This window comes from Ranitomeya variabilis, chromosome 7 (assembly GCF_051348905.1).
Source record: "Ranitomeya variabilis isolate aRanVar5 chromosome 7, aRanVar5.hap1, whole genome shotgun sequence".
NCBI lineage: Eukaryota > Metazoa > Chordata > Amphibia > Anura > Dendrobatidae > Ranitomeya > Ranitomeya variabilis.
Window position 1 is genome coordinate 172,093,190 of NC_135238.1, and position 18,332 is coordinate 172,111,521.

At 45.8% G+C, this 18,332-nt stretch overlaps 1 protein-coding gene across 1 annotated transcript in view; it reads left to right on the top strand.

The window, feature by feature from the left end:
- Positions 1-8,422: 8,422 nt before the first annotated feature.
- ATIC (5-aminoimidazole-4-carboxamide ribonucleotide formyltransferase/IMP cyclohydrolase) overlaps positions 8,423-18,332 on the top strand; it is a 32,680-nt gene continuing 22,770 nt past the window's right edge. The window contains exons 1-5 of the mRNA XM_077272264.1: positions 8,423-8,517; positions 12,411-12,537; positions 12,936-13,012; positions 15,875-15,941; positions 16,706-16,794. Coding sequence (XP_077128379.1) covers positions 8,505-8,517; positions 12,411-12,537; positions 12,936-13,012; positions 15,875-15,941; positions 16,706-16,794 — 373 coding nt within the window. The 5' untranslated portion in view covers positions 8,423-8,504. The remainder of the gene's footprint in view (positions 8,518-12,410; positions 12,538-12,935; positions 13,013-15,874; positions 15,942-16,705; positions 16,795-18,332) is intronic.

Sequence of the window (18,332 nt, forward strand, 5' to 3'; positions counted from 1 at the left end):
GTGCGTGGCTGTGGGCGGCTGTGCATGGCTGTGGGCGGCTGTGGTCGGCTGTGCTGGGTGCGGTGGCTGTGGGCGGCTGTGCGTGGCTGTGGGCGGCTGTGGGCGGCTGTGCTGGGTGCGGCGGCTGTGCGTGGCTGTGCTGGGTGCGGCGGCTGTGCGTGGCTGTGGGCGGCTGTGCTGGGTGCGGCGGCTGTGGGCGGCTGTGCGTGGCTGTGGGCGGCTGTGCTGGGTGCGGCGGCTGTGCGTGGCTGTGGGCGGCTATGGTCGGCTGTGCTGGGTGCGGCTGTGGTCGGCTGTGCTGGGTGCGGTGGCTGTGGGCGGCTGTGCGTGGCTGTGCTGGGTGCGGCGGCTGTGCGTGTCTGTGACGGCTGTGCGTGGCTGTGCTGGGTGCGGCGGCTGTGCTGGGTGCGGCCATTTTCTTGGTCCTGCTCCCAGAGTCGGCGCCTGCGCAGTCCGCGCTTTCCGGCGCCATTTTCTTGAAGACACTGCAATGTGTCTTCAAGAAAATGGCGCCGGAAAGCGCGGACTGCGCAGGCGCCGATTCCGGGAGCAGGGGGACAGTCACGGCCCGGAAGCGCGTCGGTGGAACGGGACAGGTAAGTATACTCACCCTCCGCCTCCTGGCTCGTCCCTGCTTCTCCGTTGGAGATCGCGGTGTGCGTTCAGCGCTTACGCATACCGCGATCTCCTGGGAGCGTCGCTCTGTGGGGTCCAGACTGCACCGGCGCTTGCGCTTGCGCAGTCTATAAAGGCTTCGGACAGAGTGACGCTCCCAGCGTTATATTATAGATATAGTCGTGTTACACTCCCTTCACTTCTTGTAACCTACAAGTGTACAAAGATATTATACAGTCACCATGTGACAAGTGGGCCTGTGTAATTTCAAATGCCAGGGTTGAATTTTAGTCCCAGTCCGGCCATGAATTCGGCCAAGTAGAGAGATATCCTTCCTGAATGAAAACCTCTTCCACAGTGCTCTGGACCTCAGACTTGGCTGAATGTTCACCTTCCAACAAGACAATGACCCTAAGCACAGAGCTAAAATAACAAAGGAGTGGCTTCAGAACAACTCTGTGACCATTCTTGACTGACCCAGTGAGAGCCCTGACCTAAACCCAATTGAGCATCTCTGGAGAGACCTGAAAATGGCTGTCCACCAACGTTCACCATCCAACCTGATGGAACTGGAGAGGATCTGCAAGGAAGAATGGCAGAGGATCCCCAAACCCAGGTGTGAATAACTTGTTGCATCATTCCCAAGAAGACTCATGGCTGTACTAGCTCAAAAGGTGCTTCTACTCAATACTGTGCAAAGGGTCGGAATACTTATGACCATGTGATATTTCAGTTTTTCTTTTTTAAGAAATTTGCAAAAATTAATACATTTCTGTTTTTGTTCACTTAAGATGGGGTGCAGAGTGAACATTAATGAGAAAAAAATGAAAGTTTTTGAATTTACCAATTGGCTGCAATGAAACAAAAAGTGAAAAAGGGGTTTGTATACTTGAAGTACTCACTGTGTATGTATATATATATATATATATATATATATATATATATATATATATATATATATATATATATATATATATATATATATATATATATATATATTCAGGATGGGGGGAAACCCAGTCTAAATCTTGCACAAGGGCCCATCAAGATTCTAGTAGCGCAACTGGGTTTTATGCAAACAGAAAACCCCTTAAACGCCCTTCTGCCACTAGAGCTTAATTGGTTTTTGTACATGGAAGCCATGAGCCATTGCTATGCCTCTGATTTGCCATGGCAACCAGAGTCAGGGTCCTGAAATCTGACATACCTTCATCTCTCCCTAACCAGGCTGCAGAGAGGAAAGGAGATACGGTACAGCTTTATACAGCATCCATTAAGGCGTGCGCCTCGGAGGTGACCTTAGTTACTTGGTGATCAAAAAAACCTGATAAGTTATGCATAAGTTTAAACTAGAGTTTAATGGTATTTCATATATAACAGTGCCATCTATAGACAGACTGTAAGTACTGCACCTTCATGTGTAGAGCAGTTTAGAAAATTGCTTGGTTTTAAAAGGAACCTGTCTCTAGATTCATGCTGCCCAAACCACAGGCAACATGACTCAAAGCCTGGCTGTGTGAAGGCAGCCAGGTATTTTCTACAATGAAACATTACAGCTTTTCAGAAAAAATAGCTTGAAAAGGTAGCCCAGAACCAGAGGGAGAAACCTGACCAATCTGGCACGGACCCTGTCAGCTTTTTCTTGGCTTGTTCCACTTGATTGACTGATCACTCCTTATGTAACCACATCTGAGAGACCTGTCAGTTAACTGGGGCAGGATGGGGAGAAGCTGGTGGTAACCAGGCCTCTCCATATAGTCCCCAACTGGATCTTTAAGCTATGTTTCCTCTAAAATCCAGCAGTGTTTCAGACTCAGTAAAACATATGTGGTTACAATAAGGTGAATTAGATTATATGTGGCATTGTCATCACATCTGTCATGAATTACATTTTGCTGGAGCAGTCAATAACCATGTATGTCTGTCCCCTTCTATGATGGATATACTGCAAAAGAAATCAGGGAGACAAGGGCGCTTTCATGTGTGATCTTGTAACAACTGATATAAGTGGTATGGAAAATTAAGCGCTTACTACTCTGCGGAACACATCCTGGGTATGTGGACAAGGGAAGTAGATAGAAAAATAGAAAGTTCAATGGTGCTGTCTGATTGAAACCCTTTTATTTCTGCTGAGTTAAAACAAGGATAAACCCATGGTAAATTACAAAAACAATTGAATAAAAAACTAAAAAACGTTAACATAGGTTAAACTAATGCATTTTCACCCTTGTATCAGAACTTTTCTCAGGTTTAATAGTTCAGACTTTTTTTATTGTATTGTTTTTGTAACTTACCACGGATTTATCTTGCTTTTCCTACCTACTGCACTTGTGACTATAACAAAGCAGTCATAAATGTAATTCATGTGCAGTAAGGCTCAGCTCCAGAACATGTGTAACGTGACACAGGGCAGTATCCGTGGACGAGGTACTTGTATCTTACGCCCTGGCACACTACATGAAGATGGGTGTCCTGGCTGGGGGTGTGGGATTTGTCTGTAGGGGCTCTACGCCTTTGCAGGCTGCGTGATGCTGATCACTTCAGCTGGTCAGGACCAAATGTTAAGCAGTTCACTGAGGGAGAACACCTGTCACGCTAAGACACGGGTAAGTCCGGTGGATGCCACGGCATATAAATCCAACGGGATGGAAAAAGGAGACGAAGGCCCTAATGGTAGGGAGCGAGGGATGAGACACCTCCTGACACCAACCTGTGCCTGTCCCTAAACTTCCCTAACGTCCTATGTGGGTCCTCCCCTCTCCCCTCCCCTTCTCCGCCGTCACGTGCATAGTCCCTGACTGTTACCTCTATCCTTGCTGGCCAGCAAGGATGCTAGACTCGTAACTGCAGATGATAATACACGGGGGGGAGGCAAATAGGGGACAGACAAAAAGGAAACTACTTATCTCAGGCTCTGCTGCTAAGCTCTGCAGCAGCAGCGAAAATGGCACCAGGATACCTGAACTCCCACAGCAGCAACACCATTGTCATCTGTCTGCAAAATAGAAAAATTCTATATCAGCCAATGGGTCATGTGACAAGTTAAAGGGAGGCGAGTGTGGTTACCAACCAACATCAGCTGACCAGCCTGAAAGAAATTTCCAGCAAGAGACTGACATTAACTCTTGCTGGACCAAAGGAAAAAAAACAACATTTCAGTTTCAGCCGACCCAGAGCTGCCACAAATCACTTAATGATTCGGACACCACCACTTGAAAATAAACAGTCTTTCACTTAGGTGTACAACAGATAGCAGGTGTATAACTTCACAATATGGACCATCTTCACACACGGTCTTGTTTCTGCCTCAAATTCCTCTGTCTTCACCATAACCCAGCACGGTACTACAGTCTAGTAAGTGAGAATCCCATACTTCAATCTGCATCTTTTTTCCATTAGGGGAGTTAGTTTGCAACTCTGGCCATTACTTAGCTTCTCTGCTTGCTGATGCCTTGGAACAACCAACCGGGGAACTCTCTTCATCTCACGTTCCCTGTTTCAACCTGGATGTTGCCAAGATGGGACCGTCCAGGCTGAGAACCACTGACGACTGAATTGCTGCAAGTGCAGCCTCAGTGACTAGCGGTTATGTCACTGAGGCTGCGTTCCCAGCCGGGCTGAACTGCGGTGACCTCGGTGAGATCCCGGCTAGCACCTTGAGAAAGCAGCACGGTGCAGTGGCGAGTTGAAATTCACCTGATGAATTCGCCTCTGCACCATGCGACTTTCTCACGGTGCTACTGGGGATCTCACCGAGGTCACCACAGTTCAGCCCGGCTGGGAGGTAACCTCTATGATGTCACCGCTAGTCACTGAGGCTGCTCTTGCAGCAATTCAGTCACCACTGGTTCTCAGCCTGGACGGTCGCATCATGGCACCGTCCAGGTTGAAAACTAATTATCCCCCAGACATGGATTTCGGCGTGGGACAGAACGAAGGACAGGTAAGGCATATTATTGTTTTTTTTATTTTAGTTTTATTACAGTAGAACCAGGGCTTTAGTGGAATTAGGCAAGGTTGTAAGTATGGTTTAATTAAGAATATTAATGGAGTCTGTGTCATTCTTTCATTAAAGAACTTTTTTCTGGGTGTCTGTGTTTTCTTACAATGTGACTATGGGGTTAGTAATCGGGGAGTCTTATTGACACCTCTCTATTACTAACCTTGGGACGTGATGTCACCTGACAATACATAGGTGACATCAACCCCCCCAACTATCACCCTACTTGCCACCGCTACAGGGCAAGTGGAAAGAGTGAGGCTAAGTGCCAGAACTGGCGCATCTTAGAGTTGCGCTTTTACTCGGGCGGCTGAGAGCTGATATTTTTAGCCTGGGGGGCCAATATCCACGCTCCATAGTTCAGCGCAGGTCAGGCTGTAAAGCAGCACAGCTTCAGTGATGGCACCGCTAGTCTCTGAAGCTGCGCAGGCAGAATCTCCTCATTCACCAGTAGTTTTCAGCCGGGGCGGCCGCATCTTGGCACCCTCCTGGTTGAAAACTGTATATCCCCCAGACATGGATTACGACGTGGGACACAACTACAGACAGGTATGGGTATATTGTTGGTTTATTATTTTACTTTTATTACGGGAGATCGAGGGCGTTGCATGGATTAGGAGTCACAATAAAATGTTAAAACTGTGTTGTATTTGATTTCATTAAAAGACTTTTTAAAAGATGTTTTTTGACAACTATGAGGGACAATTACCTTTCACAACTGGTTGAGGACCCAACAAGAAGGGGGCCACTGCTAGACCTAATATTAACCAACAGGCCAGACCGCATAGCAAATATAAGGGTTGGGGGTTACTTGGGCAATAGTGGTCACAAAATTATAAGTTTTCATGTATCCTTTAATAAGATGTGTAGTAGAGGGGTGACAAGGACACTAAACTTCAGGAGGGCAAATTTCCAACGGATGAGAGATGATCTTGGCGCAGTTAACTGGGACGATATCCTGAGACATAAAAATACACAAAGAAAATGGGAGACATTTATTAGCATCCTGGATAGGACCTGTGCACAGTATATACCGTATGGGAATAAACATACTAGAAATAGGAGGAAACCAATATGGCTAAATAGAGCTGTAAGGGGCGCAATAAGGGACAAAAAGAAAGCATTTAGAGAATTAAAGGAAGTAGGTAGTGATGAGGCATTAAATAAATACAGAAAATTAAATAAATTCTGTAAAAAGCAAATCAAGGCAGCAAAGAGTAAGACATAGAGACTCATTGCCAGAGAGAGTAAAAATAATCCCAAAATATTCTTTAACTACGTAAATAGTAAGAAACTAAAAAATGATAGTGTTGGCCCCCTTAAAAATAGTCTGGGTGAAATGGTGGATGAGGATGAGGAAAAAGCCAATATGCTACATGACTTTTTTTCATCTATACATAAAGATAACTATATAAAGAAAAGAGCATGAATTTACAAAATCACACCAAAAAAACAAATGCTTTTTAGAAGCGGTTTGTACATGTGGATTATTGGGGCTGAAAAGTTCATATAAGCAACATTTTGTGTGAACATACGCTTAGGCTAAGATTCCATCATGAGTATTTGATAGGTTTTTCATGCTGCATATTTTCACTTTGTAAAAAAAAAATCAGTGTATTATAATTCCAGCAAAGTCCATGGGATCCACAGAAATGTCACACAAACTTTTTTACACATAGTAAACTGACCTGGGATGTGTTTTTTAAAAAATCTGTAGCATGTCAAATTCTCTTGCTGTAAATATGCATTTTATTTTTGCATTTTCCCATAGACTTGATTGAGATGAGGAAAATCCCCAGGTAAAAAAAAATAGCGATAAATCACATGTAAAAATTGCACTCAAAAATGCAATGGAAAAAGCTATTACCGCATTTTTTGGATTAGACGCACTTTTATGATCCCCAAAATTAGGGGGAAAGTGGGGGTGCATCTTATAAACTGAACACTGTTCCTACCGATGCTGTGGATCCGAGGCTTGGGGAGCATGCGGTGGTCCTGCGGTGGTGGTACGGCGGCGAGCGGTAGCCCTGTGGCGGCGACATATGGTGGCCGCCATTCTTCTTCCGGGGTCCGGCTTCCAACTCGACGCAGATGGAGGAAAGCCGAGATCTCCATCCGCACCTGCCTCTATGCGATATCTCCAGGAAAATGGCCGCGGATGAGGCGCAGATGGAGATCTCGGCACCAATATCTCGGGAGATGAGATCTCAGCGCCAAGATCTCCACATGCACATGCGCTGCCCCGGCAGCCATTTTCCCAGAATCCACCACATAGTAAACAGTGCGGGGGCTCTGGGCCTTCACAAAATGTAGGCAGATCCCCCGCACCACCGAACACCCGCAGCACCGCTCTTGCCTCCTCCAGCAGGGACTCTAGGAACCTGCTCCACTGCGGCCTGCCCCACCAAACACCCGCAGCGTCGCACATCTGAACTCCCCTTTCTCCCAGTCTGGGGTCCGCAGCTTCGCCCCACTCTTGCCTCCTCCAGCAGCGACCCTGGGACCCCACTTCACTGCAGCCCCCACCCCCGGTAAGCAATGAGATGCCTGGATTGTAAGAAGCACCACCATTTTATAAAAAAAAAAAATTCCTATTTTAATCCTCAAAATTTGGGGTGCGTCATATAATTCAGTTCGTCTTCTAAACCGCAAAATACGGTAACTTAATATAGTTGATAGAAACTCCCCAAAAACATATTGTGGGAACATAGGTCATTCAGATATCCATTTTTTTGCGCACACGTTCTATCCGTATTTTTCAGCCCTGTGGGGCTGTTAACGTCTGATTTTTTTGCAGACCGACATGTCTGACATTGATTTGAGTGCGAGATCAATCATGTTAATGTAAATCTATGGGTCATTACTTTTTTTTGGTCGCCGCGACATTGCTTTAAAATGCAATAATGGGCGATCAAAAGAACGTATCTGCACCAAAATGGTATCATTAAAAACATCAGCTCGGCACGCAAAAAGTAAGCCCTCACCGGACCCCAGATCACAAAAAATTGAGACTCTACGGGTATCGGAAAATGGCACAATTTTTTTCTTTTTAGCAACGTTTGTAATTTTTTTTCACTAGATAAAAAAGAACCTAGACATGTTTGGTGTCTATGAACTCGTAATGACCTGGAGAATCATAATGGCAGGTCAGTTTTTGCATTTAATGAACCTAGCAAGAGAGCCAAACAAAAAACCAGTGTGGGATTGCACTTTTTTGCAATTTCACCGCACTTAGAATTTTTTTCCTGTTTTGTAGTACAAGACATGGTAAAATCAATGATGTCGTTCAAAAGTACAACTCGTCCTGCAACAAATCAAGCCAAAGTTATGGCTTTGGGAAGGAGGGGAGCGAAAAACGAAAACACAAAACCGAAAAAAGCTTCGGGGGTTGAGGGGTTAGAGTTAGTTCACACCGAGGCTTTTTTTCCTCCGTTTTTGGAGTTAAACTCTTCAAAATCTCAAAAGCTTTACTGCTCCAAAAACTCTGCAAAAGCACTGTGTGAACACATACCTGGAGGATAAAACGCAGAGGAAAAGTAAAAAAGAATATAAAAAAGTCAGTGCTCCCCGTGTGTTGTGAAAGGAAAGCGCAAACTGAACCTGCTCCCTCCGCAGAGCGGCGTGCACGTGCAGTGTGCCGGTCTGAAACGTCACGTGACCTCCTCACACCAGGCACAACGACTGCTGCGCAGACTCGGAGAGGACAGCACTAACTCCGCCCACAACACGGACTGACAGCCCGTCACCCCAGGCCACGCCGTAACTCCGCCCCCTAATCAAATCTCCACATCCGTGATATATGTGAGCCCCGCCCACCGCTCACTGCACACACAGGCCCGGACTGACTGCACTGCTCCAGTCCACGTGTGGTGCATTGCTGCGAGCAGACATGGCAGAGCTGGGTAAGGTCAGGTGCTGCTGTGCGGAGCGCGCTCTTCTCTGCTGCCGGCCGCCATAGTGTTTCCCCTATTAGGGCGCTGCATTGTAGCCGCAATGATAGAAGCTTCTGCCTGTGCCAGTCTATGAGGGGTTCCTGACTGCTCTGCTGCTGTTCATGGCCTGATTAGGGGGAGACCCTGGCTTCTCTGAGGCTGTTCCACGTGCACAGATCTCCCCCCTCTATCTTGCTCAGAATCAGGGCCTGCATTGTCCTCCTGGTGTATAGAATTGGGCAGACCGGACCGCTCACTCCATCTCTCTTCCACGTGGGAGTTTATAGGAAGTTTTCTGACTCTAGGATCCTAGTATTCCTGCAGGATTCTTGCTCTGATCCACACTGCAGGGAGCGGAGTCCTAGTCCTGGTTCTAATGTCCGATGGATCATGACAGAGGCTGAAGTTGGCTTCTTATTCCTTCAGTTTCTAAGGCAATTTTTTTTTTTTGTTTTATAGGTTTAAGAACAAAAAATAAGCATCACAGTAATAAAACACCATGCAGCGAGGCGCCCTTACATGAATACACTTAAAAACAGCTACAAAAGTTATAAAATGGGCATCGAAGTGGGCACTGAAGGTGTTAAAGGGTTAACTGACTTCGGGCAACTGATATCACACTAAGAATGCACAGTTGTGAATTTTTAGTGTGAGGTCAGTGGCCCAAAGTCATTTAACCCCTTAAATATCTTTCTTTTTCAAATCTGTAAAAATCTGTTTGCCCACTTTGATGCCATTTGGGCCAGGCTGGAGGGACCTGGGTTTTATGCAGGGCATCACTATCTGTGTATTTTTAGTGTGAGATCAGTGCCTTCAAGTCATTTTACTCCTTAAAAACACCAGTTACCTTTTCAAACAGCCAAAATTGACTGCCTACTTTGATGCCAGTTCTGGTGCCCAGAACCCATTTGGGCCAGGCTGGAGGGACCTGGGTCTGATCTGAGGCTCCCTGTTCTATATGTCTGCAGTGTGATATCAGTGGCCCAAAGTCTTTTAACCTTTTGATTAACACCCTTTGGTGCCCACTTTGATGCCCATTTTTGTGCCAGTTTTATAATTTTTGTAGCTGTTTTTAAGTCTATTCACATCAGGGCACGTCACTGCATTGTATGTTATTCTTGTCATTATTTTTTGTAACAAAAAAAGTTAAACCTATAAGGCAGAAAAGGGGGGGGGGGGTTGGGGGGAATTGCCCAATAAGAAACTGACTAATAAGAAACCAACTTCACCCTCATCTATAGATCCTACTGAAGACGTCTTTGTTGTTCGGCAGCTCATGTGGCCTCATGCTCTTCTCATTCTTCCTCCTTATTATCCAAGTGATGGCCGTATAGGATCTCGTGATCTTCCAGCTCTAATCCGTTCTTTCTGCTCCTTGCACTGTATAGCTGAGGATCCTGGGGTCGGTTTAGGACATCAGAGTGCTTACACAATAGAGATTGAAAGTTGGCTTCTGGGAAGGAAAAAAAAGTGATTTCCTGTTTGCAGATATATTGGGGTATGTTCCCACGGTCAGTAAACCCTTTGGGTTGGACGCTACGTACGTCTGCACCGTCCAGCTTTCAAGAAAGCCCATGCCCACCGTGTGCACCGATGCCCACGGATCACCTGCATAGACAGACATGCGGTGCGTCTTTCCAGACAGCAGAATGTCAATTTATGTAGCGGAGACGATAACTCTGTCCCTGGCAGTCACGTGCACTGCAGTGTAGATGTACTTCCAGCTGAAACAAGGTACGCCATTATTTAAATTCATACACATGCGTAGTATGCTGCATTCCTGCACTTAATATGCATGTGACTTTTCCTCCTCTAATGAAAGTGTATGGGTAATTTATGCTGCTGAGACTGAGCGTCTCCGCTACATAAATTGACATGCTGCGGTCTGGAAAGATGCGCCTCATGTGCGTCTCCGCAGGTGTCCGTGCACGCATAGTGTAGATGGGATTTCTTGAAATCCCATCCACTATGCTTTAACATCTTTCTCCTGCACCCATCACACCACCTCTTTGCCAATGTCGCAGCAGCGCCCATCATTCCTGGTATCAATAGAACCACTACGGTAATGCTCTGTACTTTGATCTCGGCGATGCTTTCCCAAAAAGATTCCCTTTCCAAAATTAGTTTGAAGAGACTGACTTTAGAAGATTACAACTTGTATGTTTAATATAGCTGTATGTACTCAGAAAGAAAAATGGAATAAATCAGTTTCATATATGGTGGTATCTCCCTGCACTCCCACCCTTAAGGCCAGGTCCCCACTATCCAGATGTAGCGGCATATGTTCGCTGCTTCTAAAGCGCTGCCGTCTATTGAACATGTGAATCCGCTTGTGATCCCTGAACAGTGTGAATTTAGCGCATTCAATAGATGCTATTGATGTAACTTCCCTTGCAGAAACATGTCTTCGCAAGAGAGAATGACAAACTGCGTTCTGGAAAGATGTGCCCCTTTTTTGTCTGAAGTTGCGGGCATCTGTGGATGCACAGTGGGCATGGGATTTCTAGAAATCTCATCCACTATACTGTAACATCTGAAACCTGCGGGTTTGACACTGCATGAATACGCAATTACTCAGTCTGCACATACCCTCAAGGGATTGTCTGGTCTTCTGACTATCTATAAGGAAATGTGGCGAGACACAAGCTTAAAAATCTTGCGCTGTACGGTCATAATCAGTTATTCATGTGAAGCTGCAGGAATCGGTCACCATCCTGACTGCATGGAGTGTGGGAGACTGATAAAACAAGGGACCAGGAGGAGAAAGTTAGTGAAAAAGCCTAGAATCACTGACCATGTCAGTTATGGTCCAGTTCAGAGACCTCTCCAGCACAGGTTATTGCCCATGGGTACTATCTACAGGGTGGGCCATTTATATGGTTACACCTGGGTGGGCTATTTATAAAATTGCATCCAAAATGGATGACTTCAAAATGGCCGCCATGGTCACCACCCATCTTGAAGTTTTACTAATGTGCCACAAACAGGAAGTTAATATCGCCAACCATTCACATTTTATTTAGGTGTATTCATATAAACTGCCCATCCTGTACTATGCATCTACTATGTAAAGTGTCTGGCCAGATTTTATTAAAGGGAACCTGTCACCCCCAAAATCGATGGTGAGGTAAGCTCACCGTTATCAGGGGCTTATCTACAGCATTCTGTAATGCTGTTGATAACCCCCGATGTTACCTGAAGGAGGAGAAAGATTATAATATACTCACCTGGGCGGTCCCGCTGTGGTCCGTGGTCAAATGGGCGTCTCAGGTCCGCTCCGGGCCTCCTATCTTCATTCCATGACGTCCTCTTCTGGTCGCCGCGCTGCGGCTTCAGCGCAGGCGTACTTATGTGCCCTGTTGAGGGCAGAGCAAAGTACTGCAGTGCGCAGGCGCCGGGCCTCTCTGACCTTACCAGCGCCTGCGCACTGCAGTACTTTGCTCTGCCCTCAACAGGGCAGACAAAGTACGCCTGCGCCGAAGCAGCGGCATGAAGACCAGAAGAAGACGTCATGGAATGAAGATGGGAGGCCCTGTACCCGACCTGAGACGCCCATCGGAGCGGGACCGCCCCTGGGTGAGTATAATCTAACGTCGTTTTTTTCCTCTTTCAGGTAACATCGGCGGCTTATCTGCAGCATTACAGAATGCTGTAGATAAGCCCCTGATGATGGTGAGCTTACCTCACCATCGATTTTGGGGGTGACAGGTTCGCTTTAAAGAATGGTCCTTGTAGTACTCCATGCAGCTTCTGATCAGCGCCTCCCATGCATCCTAAATGTACAGTTATGAGGACATATACAGAGATATAAGGACACATCCATATGACCATCGGTGTATGTAAGACTTGACTTTATCTTCCAGCTCTCTTCAGTGTTTCTGATAAGACTGGGATTGTGGAGTTTGCCCAACGGTTGAGTGCTCTTGGTCTTTCCTTGGTGGCATCAGGTGGAACTGCAAAATGTCTCCGTGATGCCGGTCTCACTGTCAGGTAACACATGATCTTGGGTCAATGGGGACTGCTGCTTCCTCTGACATAATAAAGGCTCTTTTTTTGGACTACTTTAACTATCCATGTTCCTTAGTGTGTTGTTAGTAGGTGGCTGTGACCTGCAATCATGAGGCATTATTGCTAATTACATATGCCCCCAGAATACCTATTCCAGATTAGTGTACATGTAGGTATTACTAGCAGGATTATTTTCTTGTAGACCTCCACATACTATAAAAATTAGTTTATAATTTACGGTACATCCACAATTCTCAGTCGTAGAATTGTGGTTCCATGTACAGATGTGTCCTAAAACCACCATCCCAGATATCTGCTCAAGGCAACTGAATGCTAATATCTGGACTTGGTTCTGAGTGTAGAACTTGTTTTCTCTTCAGAGATGTGTCTGAACTCACTGGTTTCCCAGAGATGCTCGGGGGTCGTGTGAAAACCCTTCATCCCGCGATTCATGGAGGTGAGTGTTAAATGTGGAGAACCTGTTCATGTATACAAGTTCTACATATACTTTACTGAGTAGTTATATTTAGTTATATATTTATATATTTTCATTTTTTTTTAAATCACTAACCCCCCCCCCCCATTCCCATTCAACTCAATGGCTGTATTAATAAAAACTGCCGTCATTAGGACACCGTCCTTACGGGACCATTGCAATTCTTAACGTAGAAAACCCAGCCTCTGACTGCGGATCTCTGTAACCGAGGAATAATCTTATTGTAAGTAGCCATTTAATCTATTAACCAAGATGGCTACACTGATCTATGCAGACTTGGGGCCTATTCACACAATTGATATTGAGTAGCTTGTGTTGTCCATGTGGCTGTTGGTCACCACTTTGACTTTAATGAGTTTTTAGTCCTTGGGCCAATTTGCATGCAATTTTCGAAGGATAAAATTTCTGCATGTCCTACTTTGGTCTTTCTCGGATGACTCTCCACCAGGTTGGTGGTCCGGTGCAATTAGGACATCACAAGGGCACACAACGGACTGCATTTGGATGGAAAGCTGGCTATTTTACCCTGGTGAAAGTCAAGTTTTACATGGTTTGTCTCGATACAACCTTGGGGTATGTGCACAGTGTCTAGACCCTGGATTGCCTGTATCGGTTTGAAGCAGAAGACTTCTCAGGAAAAATGCCGGCAGTGTTTTCTGATGCTCTTGTGGATGTTTTGCTGCAGCGGTGTCATTCATTCTTTTCGTTCTTTCCTTTCCCTTTACTGCATGGATATGAAAACTATTGGTTGTGATGGTGGACTGTCATCCTGCCATGGTTTTTATTCTTCAGTACGAGCTTGCTCACTGTGAATATTATGGTTGTACTGCAGACCTGGCTGCCCCTTATGGCCTAATATTGGACTCCAGACTCCATGCAGCCTCTCGCATGTTGCAAGGATGTAAATGTTTTAGGTGCAACACAAACTTTGCATCTCCTATTTAACAACCCAAGTGCATTAATGCGCCTCTAGTGCACTTCTAGCCTGTTATGTATATGGCTTCCTAAGCTAGGTGTCTCATGACCGGCACTTCAGATTTTTGCAATGGAAGGTAATCCTTTTAATCGGAGAAGAAGCGCCCACACACCAAACCACTGCTTCTGCATGTAAAAGTACCCAGGCACAAATGATGAGTGAATGTACTCGTGCTAACAGTGTCTTTGTTGGGTAATCCCTGCATGTGTTGCTGCTGTCAGCCGTGAGACATGCAGCCGTGGGGGCTCAAGCATATTTTCCGAGGACTACAAAGGCTCGGTTAGCACACGAGCATGGTCAGATAACACCTTATCCAAGCATGTTCGCTCATCGCTACCAGGTTCCAATTTATTTGTGGTATCCTCTTTTACTGAATTCCATACTATTCCAATAAAAATATTGCAGCATACACCTATGGATTCTCTCCTTTTAGAAGCATTTTTAGGAAAATGTTAGGTTTCTGGGTAGACTTTTTCACACTGATCATTGGAGTAGTTACAACAGAATGACACATCTGTTTTCTGCAGCTTTGCTGTACAGACCAAAGGCCCCGTCTCACACAGTGACGCTGCAGCGATACAGACAACGATGCTGATCGCTGCAGCGTCGCTGTTTTGTCGCTGTGTGGTCGCTGGGGAGCTGTCACACAGACAGCTCTCTCCAGCAACCAACGATCAGGGGAACGACTTCGGCATCGTTGAAACTGTCTTCAACGATGCCGAAGTCCCCCTGCAGCACCCAGGTAACCAGGGTAAACATCGGGTTACTAAGCGCAGGGCCGCGCTTAGTAACCCGATGTTTACCCTGGTTACCAGCGTAAATGTGAAATAAAACAAACAGTACATACTCACCATCTGATGTCCGTCAGGTCCCTTGGCATCCGCTTCCTGCTCTGACTGAGCCGCCGTACAGTGAGAGCAGAGCGCAGCGGTGACGTCACTGCTGTGATCTGCTCTCACTTTACGGCGGCTCAGTCAGAGCAGGAAGCAGACGCCAAGGGACCTGACGGGCAACAGATGGTGAGTATGTACTGTTTGTTTTTTTTTACATTTACGCTGGTAACCATGGTAAACATCGGGTTACTAAGCGCGGCCCTGCGCTTAGTAACCCAATGTTTACCCTGGTTACCAGTGAAGACATCGCTGGATCGGTGTCACACACACCGATTCAGCGATGTCAGCGGGACCTCAACGACCAAAAAACGGTCCAGGCCATTCCGACACGACCAGCGATCTCGCAGCAGGGGCCTGATCGCTGGTACGTGTCACACATAGCGAGATCGCTACTGAGGTCGCTGTTGCGTCACATAACTTGTGACTCAGCAGCGATCTCGCTATGTGAGACGGGGCCTTAAGGCCGGGGTCACACTTGTGAGTGTGATGCGAGAAATTCGCGCATCAATACCGTCACTTGGGACTGGAGCATGCGTATGCATGTATTTCTATGCAGCCTAACGCTCTGGTCCCGAGTGCCGGCGGCAGTGCCGGGTATTGATGCGCGAGTTTCTTGCATCACACTCACAAGTGTGACCCCGGCCTTAGACAGTCACCTGAGGGTGCTGATTTTCTGCACCCTAGTACTGGGTGATGGTATACAAAAGTTAGAAATTCTTCATCCCATATGGCTTGAAAGCTTTAGAAGTAGTGAGAATATAGTTAATAAGAAACGATTCCTATGGATGTAGTTAAATAGAACAATGTCACTAATTGGTCATAATGTCAGCAATTGTTTCACACTGATGTCCAGAAAAATAGATCTGTTCTTTAGAGTGCAAAATGGTACCCTTTTGCACATGTAAATATTTGGTACGCCATAATTACATTGGGCTTTTGGTCCTCTTTTGGCAGGTATTCTGGCGAGAAGCACCCCTGAAGACAAGGCAGACCTTACTAGATTAGGCTTTAGCTATGTCAGGTTTGTAAACCATCAGGCGTCCCCTAATACCTGCAATGGTAGCTTGCAAATGATGTGTGTTAAAATGATACTGTGATGCAAATCTGATTATGCTCTAACTATATTTTAAACTTGGTAGCAAAGCCACAAAAGAGGACTAAAAATCCTCCAAAAATACGGCTGAAAAAGGGCAGCACCGCTTAGCCTCTTTCACACTTCCGTTTTTACAATCTGCACCGGATCCGTCAAAATGTTGAAATGACGGATCCTGTGCAGATTGTAAAAAAAACCGGGTGCACTGGGCCCGTCTTTCTGATGGACCCGTTGAGGCTATGTGCACCTGTTGTGTATGCGTCTTCACAGCGGTTTTCCACTGCGAAAACGCATACACAACACAACCCATGTAAAAAATAAAAAATCGCATTATTCTCACCTTGCAGCGTTACCGATGCTCCCGGCAGCTGCATTCCCAGTAATGCCTTGCGTTACAATGACGTAGTGGTTTCGCGAGTCCGCAACTTCATCGGGTCATTTCACAAGGCATTACTGGGAACGGCAGATGCCGGGAGCACCGGTAACGCTGCGCAGGACGCTGCAAGGTGAGAATATTGCGTTTTTTATTTTTTAACACGTATTGATACATTTTGTTCCTCAAGCTCCATTATCACTCAGCTCAAATTTTACCATTGGTTTCCCCACTTGCCTGTTGTAGGAAATGTGGAGTGAGGTGTTACTTTTCGACTTCTGATATTAATTTACAGTATTTTTTTTTTTCCCCCTTGCAGGGTGGTGGTCTGCAACTTGTATCCCTTTGTGAAGACAGTGTCTGCATCTGGTGTGACGGTGGAGGAAGCTGTGGAGCAGATTGATATTGGTAAATGTTTCTTCACCTCTTCATGACATTAAGAGCTCTTCGCTTCCTGTGAACGGATCCCTGGAAACGTGTGAAGGGCCTTCTCCGGTCTACACAAGGAGTATAAATGCTTGGAACATGTGTACCGTAGTTTTGCCTATCGCATCTCCTTGCTTTAGGTATTCTGTTCCGTGTTACACTCTGGAGTTAGTGTAAGTCTATGGATGTCATAAATGTCTGCAGAAAATTTAGGAGTCCAGAGGCAAATGATGAAAGTAATAAATGGCCTGAAAGTGAAGCTAAAGAGTGCTCTTATACATGCTTGAAATAAATGAAAACCACTCCACTTATCATACAAGATCTTGGCACATTGCTTGCTTAGAGGATCTGTTTGTTCAGAACGGTCAAGAACCCTGTAAAAGTCCCTGTGTTCCCCTGATTCTGCTACTACACTCCTAACCACCACCTCAATTTAGCACTTCTTTACAGAGATATTCACATTTGTTACTTTTGGAGAGCAGTATGTGAAATCTCTGCTTGCAGACCAACTGGAGGTTTCTTCAGTGTCTTCTCTAGAAGGTTGTGCTTTCGCTTCCCTCTCTTCCAGATGCTGTCAATTACAACTCGATTGACCTAATGGTCTTAGACTCTGTAGGACTGTGACTGGGAGCGAGGGGTGAAGACTCACACCTCCAGAGAAGATGCTAAAAAAATGCTCTTTGACTGCAAAGACGACATTTTAAATGTTGCGCTCAAAAGGCAACAAATGTTAATCTCTGCAGGGGAGCAACGCAAATTGGAAAAGAGCAGCAGGATCAGGGGAGCTCATTGATTTGAGGACGGGACAGGTCCTTGTTAGAAGAATAATCCAATATATAAAGTGATTGTGTATTAATTTGATATAGTTAGTACTTGTTTATTGCAAGTCCTACTGTTATACTTTAACAGTATCAATTGACAATACCACCGATCACTGCTGTTAACTTCTTAAATACAGCTGTCCATCACTTTTGCTGTTTTCGGCCCCTTGAATTTCGGGCTCCTGTTGGCACTCAGCAACGCAATCACAGGGAGCTGATGGGTTGCTTTGACAGGTGGGGGGCGTATTGATCGTCCTGCTTCATGTTGGGTTAGTTTTCCCACAAGCTAGGCATCCTATTAGAGACACTGACTTTTGCCCTATGATGTAGTACAACTGATCAAACATTCTCAGGTTCAAGTCTCCTATGGGGACTGGAGAGGCAAGTGAAAAGTTGAAACAGAACTTGTGTTTTTCTGCACAAAAAAGTTAATTGGCAAAATTGAGCTGATTGCTGATGCTGCAAGCAGGGGTAGCTTTGTCCACAGCATTGGAGGAGCACAGGGGCTCTGAAGCTGCCTAGATGCAGCCTAGTGTCAGGGTAATACCTACAAGCTGGTTTTCAGTCTGTGGCAAACGTTTTTCCTGGCCTAGTAAAAGCGGCCACCTCTGAAGTGGCTGGTGACTATCAATGAGCAGTACACTAGAGATGAATGAGTTTTTTTTTTTTTTTTTTCCATTCTCATGACTGAAAGGGATA